A 16,839-nucleotide genomic window follows, 5' to 3' on the forward strand; every position below is an offset into this window, starting at 1 on the left:
CTTTTCTGAATTATGCACGCTTTCTAACTGCATATCAGATCGGTTCGAGTTGAGTTTTCAACACCGATACCCATCATACCCTCGCCGAGAGTGATGTCAGCTGTAGGATTTGGTGAGGGGGGGGGGGATCTAAAGAGAGCATAACCATGGAAAAGGGCTTGAACGCTCAAGAATCTTGTCTTTCTGTTTGCCCCCTCAATCGAGCGACACAAAAGCTGAATTACTCATTCAAACCTCGCGGGACAAAGGGAAAGGAGCTGGATAGCACTCCTGCATTTGTAGTCAAACATTTAGAGACTTAAATCGAGTCGTCATGAAGGAGAAAGAGTCGGACAAAGCCCATAGAATTGCCATCAGCAAACATTTTCCTGTGTCATATTATGGGGTCTCCATGGCTCCCTCTGGCCCGTGGACAATAGCACAAGTTTGCACACTCGAATACTGTCACCCTGCCAACGGCAACAAGGGCCCAAAACAGGACAATCCCCAGAGAAAGCATGGGCTCCGCGGGGAAGGTTGCAATAGAGGAGGAAAATGGGACTTGTGAAATGCTAATTGAGCTTCATCCCCTTATTGAAGTGGAGAAAGAGTACCTATCGTTCCAGTGAACCGCAGCAGCAGTGGAATGAGATGTGAGGAAACTGTTTGTCTGGTAAGTAACACCTCATGCCTCACACTCTGAACCACTCTTGCACCAGGAGCGAGATTTAAAAAAAAAAAAAGAAGAAGTTATCTGCAGTCAGGGCTGCGGGCCATTTATTCCGAGCGGACGACAGGCTCCATGATTGATTGCCTCATTCACTTAGTTTGGGGTTGTGTGAGGAGAGCCCTGCAGGTCTATATGAGCTCTGGCTGGTCTATCTTTTTAGGCGGTGCATCCCTCTTGTTCTGGCGAGGCAATGGGACCCTATTGTCCTCATCTCCTCTTCTTCCTTTAACCTCTCTGTTCAACTGAAAAGGCCAATTAACAATGGGGCTCCCTCTCCCCGGGCCTGTCACCCCACTCCTGTGCTTTTGAAGTGAGGAAGAATGAGAGAGAGAGGAAGAGGAAGCATAGTGGCATCCCTAAATAGTGAGATGTTTGTGGATCATTTTAGTTATTTGAGCTGATTTACTGAACTTTTTTAAAAACACATGACAGTTTTCCCTCTACATTACATTATTCCAGCTCAAGATGGTTACACAATTTCCCCACTGCGGGATTTTTGTCTATCTATGCGCGTTTGCACCATCGGTAAAGACTGAAATAAACAAGTCACTCAAACTGCTGCATGTGCACTAAGGATGTACACCTAATTTGTACATCTTCGCTGTACTTGCAAGCTGCCCTCAGTGATACAAACTAACCACCATTCCTCACCCTGTTTGCAGAAATCTAATGAGTAGAAGCTCAGCAAAGCTCTAACTGAAATCTTATCCTGTCCAGAGCGTCTTGTCAGAAGCTGATATGTTACAGGATCTTTCTATAAGCACACTTTTTTTTTGGTCACATGCCTTGCTTGTTTGCCCAAAAATAACTCCAATAAATAAGATAACATGGTTGTGATCCCCAGAGAAGTAATTAGGTGTTACAGCAGCACAATGAACAGACCACAAGAAAGGAAATGGGAAAAAAAAAAAAAAAGAATGCTAAATCATAAGTCAAAATTTGAGATATATAACACAGTAGACTGTACAGATTCATACAGATTATAGCTCTCTGGAATATTTCAAACTGAAATGGGAATCAGAACTAAGTATCAGCAGACTGGCGTTGTTATCGATGCAACAAACATCTCAAATTTAGTTGCAAGAATTTGAAATTTGTCTTTGGTAAAATATATTTATTTAGTTATGAATAAAAAGAGAAAAAGCTACATACAGATAAAAAAAAAATAAAGACAGAAGAGTGTACGTTCAAAAGTACAATACAATAAGTGAAAAATAATCCAGCCTCCTGTTTAATGCACCTATGTAAGACAAACTACATCTCCCAGAATGAACAGAAAATCGAGTCCACACCTGATTAAAACAGTTTAAATTATAAATGTAGTTATACAACCTTAATGAGATCATTTATTGCAGAACTGTTGTTTTAGACTGCATTATTTTGATGCACCTGATCAACTGAGACTGTTTAGTGAGCACCTTGTAATCATGTGTTACCAGACATTTCCACTAGATGGCAATCTACCTCCACTGTGGTACAGCATAGCAGCCATACAGATCCAATAGTGTACATACCCACTCACAATAATGGAGAAACACAGATAGTAAAGATGAATGCAGCTGAGCTAAATTTATCTGAACATTAATATTCCTTAAATGACAGAAGGTTTTTAAATCTCTTTCTGTTTTGATGCATATAGTATTTTTAGGCTCTGTTTGCTCAGAGAGATGCAGATTAAGTATCTTGGCAAGAATGATAATGCTGAAGGACCACGGTAATTATGTTAAGAGGTTTTCTTATCAGAGTTTAAAAGGGCTGTGATGTATGTTGTGGTAGATTGCTGGTTGTTGGAATGAGGTGAGGTAGCAGGAAGGAAACAGCGGGATGTAGTGCTTTCCTCTTGTCAGATAATCAATACTGGGACAGACTGTAGGGTAGGATGGACGAGCTGAACCTCTGGGCAGACCGTATGCCAAATTCAGGCTGGTTGTAGCCTTCAAAAACTCTGAAAAATATCTGCATTGTACTGTGTGTGCAAACACAGCTTAACAGCAGCTATAGATTTTCCACTCTAAAAGTCATCCACAGCTCTTTGTATGAGCTCACCCCATTACTGTCTGTGAAGAGCTTTTTGATAGGCAAGACATGCGATAAATGCTCAGCCGCAACAAAAGGCTTTCGGGCTCGATGCTGAATCCACTGATCTTAATCCAAAATTGTTTGAATAGGCGGCTTCGACGGTATTTGTGTTATTCGGAATAAGCAGGCTGTGACACAATTGGCTGTCAGTTCTGTTATTTCCACCACTTCTTTCAAACAGAAGACAAGTCACATGAGTACAACAATCGCTGTAGGTTTATGAAACATGAAAAAGCTATGAAAATGACACAGAGGCTGGGAAGCAGGTTTTGTGAGCAAAGAAACTGTCCTGCACAAGTAGACATCTCAGGTTCAAGCGTAAACCTTGTTTAAGACAATGCCTTCAGTTTCAGAGGTGAAGCTGTTACTCCGTAACAAGGATTTTATTGGGTGGTTAGAGGGGAAATTATTCAACTATTGTGGATTGTTTATATATCAATGATATCTTTATTTGTTCACCCAATTACTTTAAAAAAAAATGTTTACATTCATATAAAGCAGTGAAAAGCAGCAAATCCTCACAGCTGACAGCTTTGAAGTTGCCAGTGTTTGCATTTTTGTCATTAATCACTTCATCAACCAGTTGTTTCAGCTCTAAACTGTGTTTGGCTGAGAAAACTATCGTTAGTATAGACTTCTAGGTCTGTAAATTGGTCATTTATCACAGACTGTTATTATTAAAGACACCAGGATGAGCTCTAAGGTTTTATTCACACTGTCAATCAACTGGTTTGGTAACCGTAAATGTCACATTGGCTCTCTGTGTACATGACTGTGGGCTCTGGGGTAATTTCATAACTGTGCCTAGTGAAGACCACCAACAATATTATGCAACTCTGCACTTAAAAACTACCCAGTGGAGTCTGACTCTTTGCTCTCTGCCCTACAGCATCACCTCTTAAAAAACGATATGAGTGCAGGGTCAGGAGTGTTGTGGCAATGGGAAGAAAGTAAGGCTTAAAAAAAAAAAAAAAATCACCTCATAAAAATGTTAAGTGTTCTTTGTTGCTGAGCAGTAGCGGTAAATGCCAGGTTACATCAGTATTGTTTATCTCGGCCTACTTTTGGACATTGGACCAAAGAGTGTTCTAGCAGGCACACAGCACATCCAACAACAGTATGGCAGTGTTTTCAGTCGGTAGGCGTCTTGCACTCTCGCTCCCTCTCTCTCTCTCCACTTGACTTTAATACGCGTCATCCTTACGGACTCGCCTCCACGCATTGTGGGCTATACTTTCTGCCTGATCCACTATTAAAAAAAAAAAAACAAAAAAACACAACAACCCCTAAACAAGCAAAAAAAAAAAAAGAAAGAAAAACAAAGCCCAGCTGACATTACCGACCGCCTTCATAACCACATGCCCTTCCCCCTGTGTTTTTGGGGGGACTTTTTGAGAAGCGGAGGGGGGATTTGTTTGAGCACACGCTGTCAGGATGAGCTGATGTGAGCGCTGCATCAAGTGCGCGGTGGTGATGCTCCCGTATAAAACAGCCCGCTGTATTTTGGCACACAGGGGGATGCATCACTTTAACCCTCGGCTCTGCCCTCCGGACTCGCCCATACAGTATTCAGCCTAGATAAGTTGAGGGGATGTGTGATGCTATTGCGAGGAATCCTACCACACGATATTCCTGAGGATCTCTCTCTGTTCGTTTTTTTTCCCTTCAACTTCGATGGCTTGAGTGGCCCATTTGCACTCATGCTTGCAGCCGAGGAGGGATGTAAGGTACGGGCCATCTACCGCCCTCACATTGCACGGAGTAGCGGCGTGATTCAGGTCGCTATCTGAGTGCCAATAAGAAAAAAAACTACTTTCGAGATGTGAATGATCGAGATATGCTACTCATTCCACCGGCTCGCCTGTCCTATGCTATCGACAACGGGATTTCAAGAGGAATATGATTGTGGCATAAACTATTTCTGGAGACGCCTGTCACAGATATCGCCGCTGAACTGGATAGGGTGGATGGTTATTTCCCAAACAGTTCAAGCCTATGTATACTGCATTCATTTGTTGGAAACGCTGCCTAGTATCTTCGAGAACAGCGCAAGAGGAATGCTGGTCCAAGATCTAATGCCATTTACTTTAAGTTGTTGGCCTTTTTTCTTCGGTCATTGCCTTCTCTCACTCTTTTTACTCTCATGCCAGGTAAGGATCACGTTCAGGCGCGCCACTTGTCAATTTACGCATGAGAAGAGGTTACCCTAATGCAACTTGAGTTTGATTTCCTGATGGGCTGTGGAACTGATTATCTTTTCTAAGTAACTTGTGTGTTCTGTAAGCTTCACAAAATATGCTATAGCCTACCTTACATATATGTTTTCACCAGATGTTGAGGTCACCACTCCGGGGAACACCTGTGTTTAGGAAATACTGGCAGACATGCATTGTGAGTTTCCAGTAAGGCATGAGAAATACAGCTATGCACAAGTGCACACGCACACACAGACACTCAGCTCCCTTGTAGTGGGAACATGGAGTAGCCAACCATGTTTTTATGATAACAACAGTCAGTTATCCCACCAGGATCCCTGCAGCAGGCATATGTTAGTGATGAGTATTCTAACCTCTGCCCCGTGCTGCTGCCTACAGATAGTGGTGAGCTGTTGTTCACACGCACGCAGTGTTGCCAGGGTTCATGTGTAATGTGATCTGCTTGAGTTTCCAAGTCCACCCACGCACACTCCTCGGGGCAGCCTGCTGCCCACTCTGTTGGTGGGTGGTTTCTTACAGGGAGCGGGCTGCAGCCATCGACGTGATACTATTCTGCATGTACTACATACACAGCAGCCCCAGTGACAAAAACACTGGAGCTGCGATATGAAAAGAATGCTGAGAGGATATCCATAATGCTTCTCACTGAGAGGCTGCTGAGCGTTCAAGCATCTCCATTTGTGCTGCACAGTGTTGTGCTGATGGTACTTCTGAGTAATGCGCTGAAGGACAGAGGCTCAGTCATTTCAATCTCTCTTTCTCTGCTTCTCTCTCACCATAAGGGAGAGCTCCAGAGGTCATGCTCACAGACTGTGGCGGAGAAAGTTAGTGAACAGTGCCAGTTGGCATGTCACTGTAGAAGATACCCTCCCCTTCCTCCACCGCCGCCTCCCCCGCCTCCCCCACGGCTACTGGGCACCACAGGTAAGACTCCCAGCTCACACTCCCAGGTTTCACACCTGTCTCCCTCCAAAGTCTGCTTGTCTCACTGTCTGCTCTCGCCCCACAGTTGGATCTCATTCCTAGCCAGACGCAGGTGTCAAGCCACTGGCTAGTCTGAAGAAACTGTTTTGACGTGAAGTGTTTCCATTTAAGCACACAGGAAAAATGTGCCATCAGCCCCCTGAGATTAGTGTGCGAGTGCGCGTGCAGTTGCACACATGTGCATCTGTGCGTGTGATAGAGCCAGCAGGATGTTGACAGCTGAACACAGGACTAATTTATGCCGGGTCTGACCTTGGGGAGTACCCAGCTGCCTGTGAAATCCATGCCTGCTGGGCTGCCAAGCTCAGTGGTTCAGTGGTAGGGTTTCCCCCGGAGGACCCCTGATTAAAACACAGATGAGTTAATTAAATTAGCTTTAATTTGATAGAGATAAGAGGCTAATGAACCAGCCCACAAGTTCCAACTTCGTTTTGAAGTTGAGCTGGCGGTGAGAAGTGCGTGTGTGAGGGCTTGTATACAACAAGCGTGCATATCTGTGTTGATCCAGTGCGTGTTGTGTCAGTTTTCCCCGTACACTCCCGCTCTCGTCTCACTCCGAGATGGTAAATCCATCGGCAGATAGGCGAACATATTTCACTGGCCTGCTTGCGGAAAGTTGATATGATTTGTATGTCGTCTCAAGGACCTTAATGAACAGTGCGCTGAGATATGGGACAGGCGTTGCTGATGATGCAGCCATTCTGAGCTATTACTGTGACTCTTTAGAATCACTCACCCCGAGCCCCTAATATTATGAGTAGCGAAGAGTACTTAATCATCAAGCAGTGGAAAGGTTTCAATCAATCCGTTCCAATGATTGTTTTTTGTCTTGTCCATGTGGATGGACGCCCTCTTCTCCCAGACTCACCATGGGAGTTACCTTTTGAATCGCGAGTTACAGACCCTTCTGTGATTGTTGCCAAGGTCACTGCATGAATACTGCCAGGACCATCTGACTGTAAGCTAAGGTGGAGGTTTTATGCCCAATTATGGACAATACACGAGTGGACCTTTGAGCGCTGCCTCCACAAGCTTTAATGCCTCCTTACACAGCAATATGTCATGACAATTATGATAAACTAGCCAATTTTTACTCCATTTTAACTTTACAGAGAAATATTTGCCGAGGGTGGAGACACCATTAATAATTCATTTAAAGAGACTCTTCTTTTTATTTGAAAATCTCGATTTAATCTATAGAGACGCATAATTAGCTTGATATTCCTTCAGAAGCCCAATTTGCAGAGCTGTTAGAGCTAAAATTTTGCTTTAAACTGTAGTCTTTAAAAATGCAATGAATATGCATGGCTAACGTGAAAAACTGGGACAATAACTGAGACCTTATCTATCTGCTAAAAGTCTAAAAAAAAAAGAGGGAAATTGGCACTGTTAAGTAAGCGTCTGTGTGCTAAAAATGGTATCTGAGGTCCCTTCAAAGCAGTGTGCTTTATCACAATAAAATAGATCCGTACCACTGACTGAATTAAATCCTACAGCCGTTGACAAAACGCAGGATTAAAATGGAAGTTTGGCTGAGAGGATCTTTTAAATTCATAGTGACTTATGACGTGGTTGTGCTGTACCAGGGAGAGCCGTGCCTTGTTATTTGCTCCGGAGAAATGTGCTGTGTTGGAAAATAGTCTACAGCATTACTAAGGAGTATTTGTTGCTATGGTGTAAACCCTTCGTCTCATTCATAACAAAATAACATTACATGCAGGAGTTATGAGTTTATTATTGTATATACAGTATGGGTATTTTCTCCAGAGCATTAAACTGGAATAAACCTGCCTTAGATAGATAGAAATGCACATGACTAAACTGATTTATAGATGGTGGGAGAGCATCAAATGCGGCAGAAATAAGAGAAGAGAGAAGTTCTGCATTACAGACACGAAGTTGCTGATGCACATAATGTTATACAACATTCCTGGTGAGTGGTCTTACTCCACAGATCTAATGTGGAAAGAGCAGGAGGTTCCTGCAACAGTAATTGGTGTGGACAAGAGTGCTGGTGTAAGGAGGACTGACGGGACCTTAAATGATTCATGGTGTCGGGTTGGATATCTTTGAACGTTGAACCTAAGACCTACAAAACAGGCGAGGACATGACTGCATCCCAACTCTGAGAGCATGCAGGGAAGAAAATCACCTCCATGCTGCACTGTTATTGGGTTGTATAAGAGTTGAGCCACTCACTAAGGACCTAATAACAAGACTCGAGTCAGCATTGTGGCTTAGGTGTAGTCATATTAAATGTTATTTTTATTTTGAACTAATTTTGTTTTTATTTATTTGGTTTAATACATTCTGTTTATTCTCTTCCTCTATATCTGCACACCTTTTTCCTCCTGCTCCCTCTTCTCTCTGTTTCTAAGTGGCAGAGCCCATGGTGCCCTTGTTGAGGCCCTGGTGGATGGAGATGGACATTGTAGTGCTTGGAACGGTGGGCTGTGCCTCAGTTGTCTTCCTCTTCTCAGCCATCATCATCTGCTACAAGGCTATCAAGAGGTCAGATGTCATTCTTCTCTTTTCTCTTCTCTCCTTGTAATATTTCACTTAGATTCTCATTCTCACGAGTCTCTATAATATTTTAAAGCGATGATAAATTGAAATAGAAATCAGCCACAGGCGGGCCACTCAACAAATCATATGTAATTCGACCCATGGTGGACGCTACTAGTTCTCCTGCCCGAGTGTTAGAGTTATGCAGCAGGCGTCAATGGCCCTGTCACCAGCCTTCTGGGTCACAATGAGGTCAGAGGTTAAATAATGGAATGGATTGTAAGTGTCAACAAGGAAGATCCACTACACAGTCATGATGAAAGATCCTATACTCCAAATTAATTTGTTGAAGTGCGTGATGGCCTGACTTAATGATACTGTGTTGATTTTAATTTACATAAGTGTCTAAAGCCTCCTGGAACGACAGCTGGACTCATGAATGTGAAAGCAAGAGGCGAGCAGAGGAATCCCAAGACACTGCTGTAGCAGTGTTTTCCCCATTTGGCTTATTAGAGAAAAGGGCTGTGTGAGGTTTTAGCCTGCAGCACAACCAGACCCAATTCTCTTTGTGACATTCAGGCTGCACGGTGTCACACATGCACTCTGACATCCACGTAAATGTTCGCGGACATTTAACAAACGCACACTCACGTCGGCGTCGTGCAAGGCATGCGGAGGATTCTTGTGTGCGCCCGTCTATGAACGCACATCTTTACATATATACATACATCATCTCGGTATATTTACTCACCCTATAAAATCTGGCGTAGACGTTGACTCGCACACAACTCTGAGAAAAGCCATGTGTGCTGAATTAGGGAGCTAGTTCTATGTTTTATTCATACGTATTAAAATAGATTTAGTATTATATCTTATATTTACGGTACTATATCAAGCCTGCACGCCAGATATGGCTTTTCTCAGCAGAACTCTATTAAACAACAAATAGGCAAAGTCAGGCAGTGGAAGTAATGGGCGGTTGGCTCAGGAATTCATTATGGCAATTCTCCAGCCCCCTGTGTAGCCAAGGGGCACCTTTTTTTAATGCAGCAGTGGTAGGAAAGTGTTGTTGCAATACGGGCTCCAGCCCCAAACCTAAGTCATTATTTATGAATTAATTTGCGCAGTCATTCAGTCGCAGGCCACATCTTTTATACATGCAAGCAGGTCGTGTCCTGAAGCTCTGTGGGTTCTAGACTGCAGACTTCGTGCCACGGCAAGATGCCCTCCACTCTGAACGAGAAGGGGAAAATACACAGGTCCAGACTGGCCTTAGACATTCATTAGTCACCAGCCAGTTGGGGAGCAGTCCCACGAAGTATGTGACTCCTAACATTTGTCATCCATCGTTCCTTAGAGGAAGGGAGAGGAAACAACGCGGCAAAGAGGACACGTAAAACGTTGACTACCAAAGCAAGCAAAGGCAATAATTAAGTGTCTTCAATAACTGTGAGAAAGGGTTTGTCAGTGAGAAAAACACAGCCAGTTATATATAGCCCTTCTAGCCCCTTAGTGCTCTGGGCTTTCCCAATGAAAATCAGCTGGCCGAGGGCCAAAGCCCAAGCACCACAGACAGTAGAGGAGCTAGCTCTGCAGGTCCCAGCCCTCCTGGCCTTTTGTTATTTTTCATAATCTTTGTCTGCCAGTCATCTGTCAGAAGCAAAGGGGACTGAGAAGAAAAAAACATTTCCATACAATTTTATTCAGAGTCCACAGCAACAGGGAGGCTGGTGTTTGCAGGAACAGGAATCAGACACATGCTGCGTTTCAGTCTTGCTGTGCCATCCAAAGCAAAAGACATGATGCTGCAGTCCAGGCTGTCAGCCGTCCAAGAAGCCAAAACAAATAAAACTCAAACCAACTGACTAATGAATCTAGATGCTTTTCCCAATCACTTACCGCTCTGGGAAGCCTGTCCAAAGACGGATAATACATCACAGCTGATCCTGTCCAAGGGCAACACAGAATATCCGAAATACTCAACCAGAGATACAAGAAAAGAAAAATGCTCTGAAATGATTTAAATCTGATATTTACTCATACATTATTAATCCCCTTTGTTTTCTTTTAAAATTTCTAAACCACTACCATCAAACCTGCTGACTGATTATTACAGTGTGTTTTTTAATGCTTTTTCTTTGAACCATAGCATGTTACTCTAATTTCCAGATGGCGGGAGTAATTGTAAACAGCTCAACACATGTCCCAATTTCACCATGATCCATTCCCCAAACTTCAAACAGGAATGTGCGCTGTGATTGCACAGCTTTGATATGAAATATTCATCTAACCTGTGAAGTGTTGTGTTGCCACCTGCCTTGTGTCAACAGCATGGCATCTATTATTGAAGGGCCGGGTAGAGGTCGGTTTGAGGGCCCAGTGCTCTGCCCTGTGTGGTGGCCCGAAGCGACATGGTCAGTCTGAGTGGAGATTACATCCTGGGAGAAAGAAACAGCTTCACGCAGCCTGTAGATCACCAGTGTCGAGCAGCATTTTACAATGTAACAGAGGAAAGAGCACCAAATCGACCGACCAATTTCAGACCTGTTGCCATTTCTCTCCTTATGAAAAAAGAATTAACACAGAAATATTGCAGAAAACAGAAATATATTTTGGGTCACCGAAGTGGCGGATACTTCTTACAGGAGCGGATATTTGGTAGCCTTTTTTCTTGGTGTCATCAGTCATACCTTTATCATAATTTAACAATAACCAAATCTGAAACCAGAAAAAAAGACCTGACTGACGGTTTCAGGAAATCCCTCCCAACATCACATGCCATGCAAGGCTCCAAATCACCCTAGCAGACAATTACAAATATATAGTAATATGTCGGGAGAGTTGCTTACAGAAAACTGCCGAACACCTGTTGATTTCATTTATAGGTGAGAACAACAGCGTTTTTAATGTTAGAGAAACTCTTTTAATGTCAGTGGCTCAGTTGTCACTCTGCTTTATCAGTCTCATTGAATCTGATTAAACTTTTTGCATTCTGGTGCATTATGGAAACCTCAGCCTGTCTAGTAAAAATCCCGACTAGCCATTAAAGTTACCGGAGTGGGTCGACTTCATATCTTTGACATCTACATCAAGCAAGTTTTTAGGAAAGTATTCTGCCTCGTTCACATTGTTCTTTGTTCGTGAAGTTTGTGTTACCTCCATCTCGTCGCTTTCGGGTTCTCGTTTCAAGGACTCAGTGTTCCTTTGTTTTGGTGCCTGTAGGCCTGTAAAACTTTTTATCATAATTTTTCTTTACTGGACTCCAGAAATGTTCCAGTGTTTTGGTGTTATAGAATCTGGGTCGACTGGTCTGCGGGGAGATTCTTCCTCGGTCCTTCTTAGGGAAGGTATTAATTGTGTCTCTTATCTTGACTGTGCTTCACTGGGCTCCTGGATTGGTTGTTTTTTTAAATTTTGTATCGGTGACCACATAGCTGCAAAGCAAATTTTCCCCTCGTGGCCAATAAAGACTGATTAATTGAAATACTGACCTGTTAAAAAACATTTCACTTGACGTCAAATGAATATCGACCCAATTAACTTTATATTTTAATCGAAGAATCCCCAGTCTGGCTGTAAACAAAGCCGTCCCTTAGAGAAAACTTTGGTATATCCCAAATCCCATGGCTGCGTCAGCAAAGCACCACCACCCCCACAGCAGTGTGTTTCCACCCCGGGGATGGACACTTTCTTTTCTCAGGCTTTCCCCAGGTCCCATAGGGACACAGCAAGCAGCATCTGTCCTACATGTCCAGCCCGTGTCCCTGGTGTGCTTAGCCAGACGACCCCTCCCAGCTGACAGAGTCCCGCAGGAAGTCTTAGTCATCGGCCCACGTTTTGTTTCGAACTTTTTTTTTAGTTACATGACCAACAGTCTTTAATCACGACGAAGTAAATGCTCACTTAAATAACTGTCATTTATTTTAGGCAACAGTTATTCACCTTGATCACATTGCCCTTCAAAATATTACCACAAATATCATGATGATTTAATGACAGTCCATTCAATAGCTGTTGAGACATCTCAGCTAAACTCACAAAATTCTAACTAATGGAGACGATACGGAAAAAAACTTGATCACCAAAGTAGCGTTTATCATTTGGGATTCATGAACACACATAAAATGATCCATTTATCCGGTGTTGAGATATTTCAGTGTAGACTAAAGCGGTGAGCTTTAAACTGCCATCCCCAGACACAAAGCAGGCATATTCAAAGTGTTTATTATTTTAGACATGACTTTTGTTTCATCCAGTGGAAACCCCTTAAAGATCCTCGGATTGACTTTGGTGGCAGGTGAACGTTTTTTTCTTGTGTACTGTCAACTGAAAAACTGGATGGCGTCAAGCTGAGCAGGATTTCAGAGGAGCGTTGATGAACACAGGAGGTGGAGGGGTGAAGGTTGAGCTCAGCTCTGAAATGACAGCTGAAAAAAACAACTGAGACAGGAGCGGTTTCAAAATCTGACAGCAACAACATGGCTGTTTTAACAGGTGTGGCGAAATCTGATTGGCTGAAACGTGAGGGCGCAAACAAAAAGACACAGCCGACAAATTGAGATGACAGCATACAAATTATGAATAAACATTTAGTGAGCATGTGCATGAAAAAGCACTGATTGCACATCTAGTACACTGACACACCACTAAGAAACATCCATATTGTGTGTATCGTAGAGAAATCAAAATATCTGATTAGCTAGTACATTTTCAACAAGACAAATTTAAAGACTTTTATTTTAATATCTCAGATTGATAATGATTCAGTAAAAAGTCTGGTATTAAAACATAAAATGCAAACCAAAAAAATTCATAACAAAATCCCTGAATTAAAGACGGAGTGAACGGTGCATTTTGTTGTTTATTAATTAATCATCTTTCAAATGTTCATTCAAAAAGTAATTTGTATCCTCAATTTTTGACAGCTAACTAAAGACTTCACCATAGTTTTTTCTTGCAGAGCTGTTGGACTGAATTGCATTATGTCATGTATGAGCTCATTTCACCCTGTAAGGACTCCCTGCCTGCACACTTCCCTCCCTGCACGATGCCCGAGAAGAGAACAAGATTTGTGCTGGACCGGACTGAGAAAGACTGTTCGTCAAAGTTGGACTGGCCAGCCTGGGCTTTCAGAGAGGAGGGGAGACACTGAGCTAAGATGTAGCTCAAGGGTCCTCTGTGCCAGTGAAGGCACTGTACAGTGTTGAGCGGGACAATGACTGTACTAACTGTATTCAGATCTGTCTCTGAGTTACATAAGCCCAAGCAGGGGAGAGCAGCTGAAGGGGTCGGTGCAGAAGCCACAGTACACTGGACAAATATAATAGCCACAAAGGCATCAAGGAGTGCATGAAAAGGGTTGCATTGAATGATACTTCTCTTCAGAGGCCGGTAGCTGCATGGGATCCTGGGTTGTAGCTTTATTTTGCACCAGAATGTACTCACAGAAAGGAAAGAGTATTACAGTGCAAACGGTTTTCAAAGGAATTTCACGAGAAGTTATGTATCGATGTTATTCCCAAGTTGCTTTGACAGCCACACATACTCATTACTTAGGGGGGAATATTGCATCTCCAAGTCCAAGTAGGTAATTTCCTTATCCCCCATGTTGTAATGTATCTTCCCCTCCTGTCTAACTTGCAAAATTGACCTTTGAACATTGAGCTTATTAGAAAGGATAGCTGAGACCAGCACATCCACCCAGAGCAGTGAGAGAAATCCAGTCAGCCTGAAGGTTAACAGTCCAGAAACTCTGTTTAATGACATGGCCTTTAGCGGAGGGCGAATGTAACATCAAATCTCTCCTGTCATCCTCACGTTGTGAAAATGTTTATTTGCAGGAAACCACTACGAAAAGAGGAGAACGGGACGAGTCGTGGGGAATACGCCATGAGCATCCGTAACAAGAAGGCCATGGGTACGAACAACACTGTGGTATAGACTGTCTCCTGGTACACACAGGAGGTGACATCCCGTTATCGCTCTCCTTATCCCGAATACAACTATCCCCACTCACCCAGAATGCAACAGGGTTTTACCCGAGGTTTTCAAATAGGTAAACCTTCCCTCTTTGCTTGTTGCCCGGACTGAAGACACCATTCAGCTTGAGAAGAGCTGAAAAGATGGAAGGAAAAAAAAAAAAAAAAAAATCAAGGCAGAAAGGACGGAGAGAAACATCCACAAACCCCCATGGTGTCGAAAGTGGCACAGCAGGCTGAACATTATGCTCTTACTAACAGCAAGTGTTGCTGACAGGCTGGTTGGCTGCTGGCTGGAGAGGGACTGTCTGCCAGTCTGCCGCAGATCCAGACCTCACACACTGTTGACATCTGCAATGGAACAACAGACAATACAGCAGCCCCGCAGTCCCATAGGTGGTCGGACAGGACAGCCCATCAGGACAGCCCATCAGGACAGCCCATCACACACTACAAATAACATGCATGCAGTTTTTACAGAGAATGCAACATTTTTTATATTCCAATCCTCACACTGTCCGTCTTTTGTTCTCCATTTTTGAGACAGATGCTTTGTGAGAGGCATGATGTTACTGCCGGTCCCGGCTCGGAGATGTGGATTCATCTGACTATGCAATTTAAAGAAATCCATATTAAAAAAAAAAAACAGAGGAGCAGCAACATCAACATGGGATGTTCTGGTTATTTCACCATGCCAAAAAAGCCACCGAAGACTTCGGCTCAATGTAATATATTTCAGTCATTCATGTATTTATTCGTTCTATTTATTTAGTTATCTATCTTTGAATTTATTTTTCTACTTCAAAGAAAAAAAAATTGTCTTGTAAGTTACTCACATCTTTATAAATCTTGAACATCTTGATGAATTAATTTTATTTCTTCATAGCTCTGTTTTCTAAGTAAATAATTTATAAACCATATAATTCATTTGTGATGCTCCGATGCTTTAAGCCTGCTGTCAGTTTGTTGAGACACTGATGCAGAAAACACGCTTGCTCGGCAAAGAGTTTTGGTATCAGTTGTTTTGTCTCTGGGTGTTTAATATGCTTTTCACTGTTTCCCTGAGATTTCGGCCAACAAGTCAGGGCTCTCTATGATGTGCTATGTGAATGTGTGTACTCCAAACATTATGTCTGTGCTGCATCAAAATGCCAGTCCCCATTTATTTGATCTGTTAACACAATGGAAGCATCCCTACAAGGTAAACCTGCTATCGCAACTCATCTGGTTAAATCTTGTTATTCCAGAGTCTTGGGGTCAGCTAGATGCCTTTCGCCATGTTTTGTCTGGATTTGACCATCTTAATTTTTCTATCTGTCAAGAAGGGCTTAGCCCATCACTATAGAAACAGGGGACATGAGCCCAGCGCTGACCTTGTGACTGGTGAGAGACAGGAGACTTAGCCAATAGCCAGAGATCAGGTTGCACAGAGGATGGCCTCAGCAGGGATGTGTGTGACTCAGTGCTGTCACAGGCATCCTCCACATCCCCGCTGAAAAAACACAACTGAGCTGAACTGGAGCATCACTCAAAGCTGCTCTGCTTTTTTACATTAACTCTGCGTGCGTCTGTGCGAGCATGCGTGTGTGTGTGTGTGTGCGCGTGTATGATGAGTGTGTGTCCGTCTGTGTGAATGTGCATGCAGATGAGTGTACTCAGTGAGAGTGGGCTGTACTCTGTGGCATTCATTTAAGCATAGATATTGGCTAAACTGGAAATTTGGGAAAAAAAGAAAAAAACACATGCTTGCATTTAAACATGCACAGGTATTAGCTAACAGTATACCCCACCGTGTACCTATATGAGAGAAATGATGGATGCATGAATGTAAATATTGATATTTAAATATCTGCCTTCTGGACTGTTAATTCATGTACAGTGTAACAGAACATATGTTTATACATAGTTAAAATTTAAACAATGTGCTACCATTTAGAATTATGTCAATGTTGTCATGTTGATGGAGCAAGCCATTAATGTATATATGGCAATCAATAGTACATACACAATTTATGCATTATACCAAACTGATAAAAAGATGTGCATAAGTTAATTTCATTGCTGAGTTTTTCAGTTGTAAATAAAACTGTACATAACAACAGACCTACAGTCTATTGTGTTATAAGAGATATATATACACAGATATACCAAAAGCATTGTATGGAGGCAGGCCGGCTGGCCTCTGTGTGAAGGTGATAAAAGTGAGACTGTTATATTTAGCCCTGTGCCCATCTTGTCTGCACTATGCTGTGTTGCGCCGTTCGTGTCTTGAGCAGAGCTGTGCTGGCCGCGTCTCCTCCTGCCCCCCCCCCCCCCGCCTCCCCTCTTCTTCTCCTCCTCCTCTTCCTCCCCCCCGCAGTGGAGGACA

At 43.0% G+C, this 16,839-nt stretch overlaps 1 protein-coding gene across 2 annotated transcripts; it reads left to right on the forward strand.

Moving 5' to 3' along the window:
• The first annotated feature begins 4,233 nt into the window (after positions 1-4,233).
• Positions 4,234-16,575, forward strand: LOC138630495 (proline-rich membrane anchor 1-like). 2 transcript variants are annotated; one of them, XM_069714883.1, is made up of 5 exons: positions 4,234-4,938; positions 5,787-5,928; positions 8,367-8,499; positions 14,334-14,410; positions 15,019-16,575. In XM_069714883.1, exons 1-5 carry the CDS (start codon positions 4,615-4,617, stop codon positions 15,027-15,029), a joined length of 687 nt encoding a protein of 228 aa, XP_069570984.1. In that variant the 5' UTR covers positions 4,234-4,614; the 3' UTR covers positions 15,030-16,575. The 2 variants fall into 2 exon arrangements, with proteins under 2 accessions (XP_069570984.1, XP_069570983.1); XM_069714882.1 differs by having other exon boundaries at positions 14,334-16,575.
• The last annotated feature ends 264 nt before the right edge of the window (positions 16,576-16,839 follow it).

This window comes from Brachyistius frenatus, unplaced genomic scaffold, assembly GCF_029030835.1.
Source record: "Brachyistius frenatus isolate BFR_SWC_R1_liver_20210118 unplaced genomic scaffold, ASM2903083v1 Contig_136, whole genome shotgun sequence".
NCBI lineage: Eukaryota > Metazoa > Chordata > Actinopteri > Embiotocidae > Brachyistius > Brachyistius frenatus.

Coding starts and splice junctions, on each gene's coding strand:
- LOC138630495 (XM_069714882.1), top strand. CDS start 4,615: ATGATCGAGATATGCTACTCATTCCACCGGCTCGCCTGTCCTATGCTA. Junction 4,939..5,786: donor TCTTTTTACTCTCATGCCAG/GTAAGGATCACG, acceptor TCTCACCATAAG/GGAGAGCTCCAGAGGTCATG. Junction 5,929..8,366: donor ACGGCTACTGGGCACCACAG/GTAAGACTCCCA, acceptor TCTGTTTCTAAG/TGGCAGAGCCCATGGTGCCC.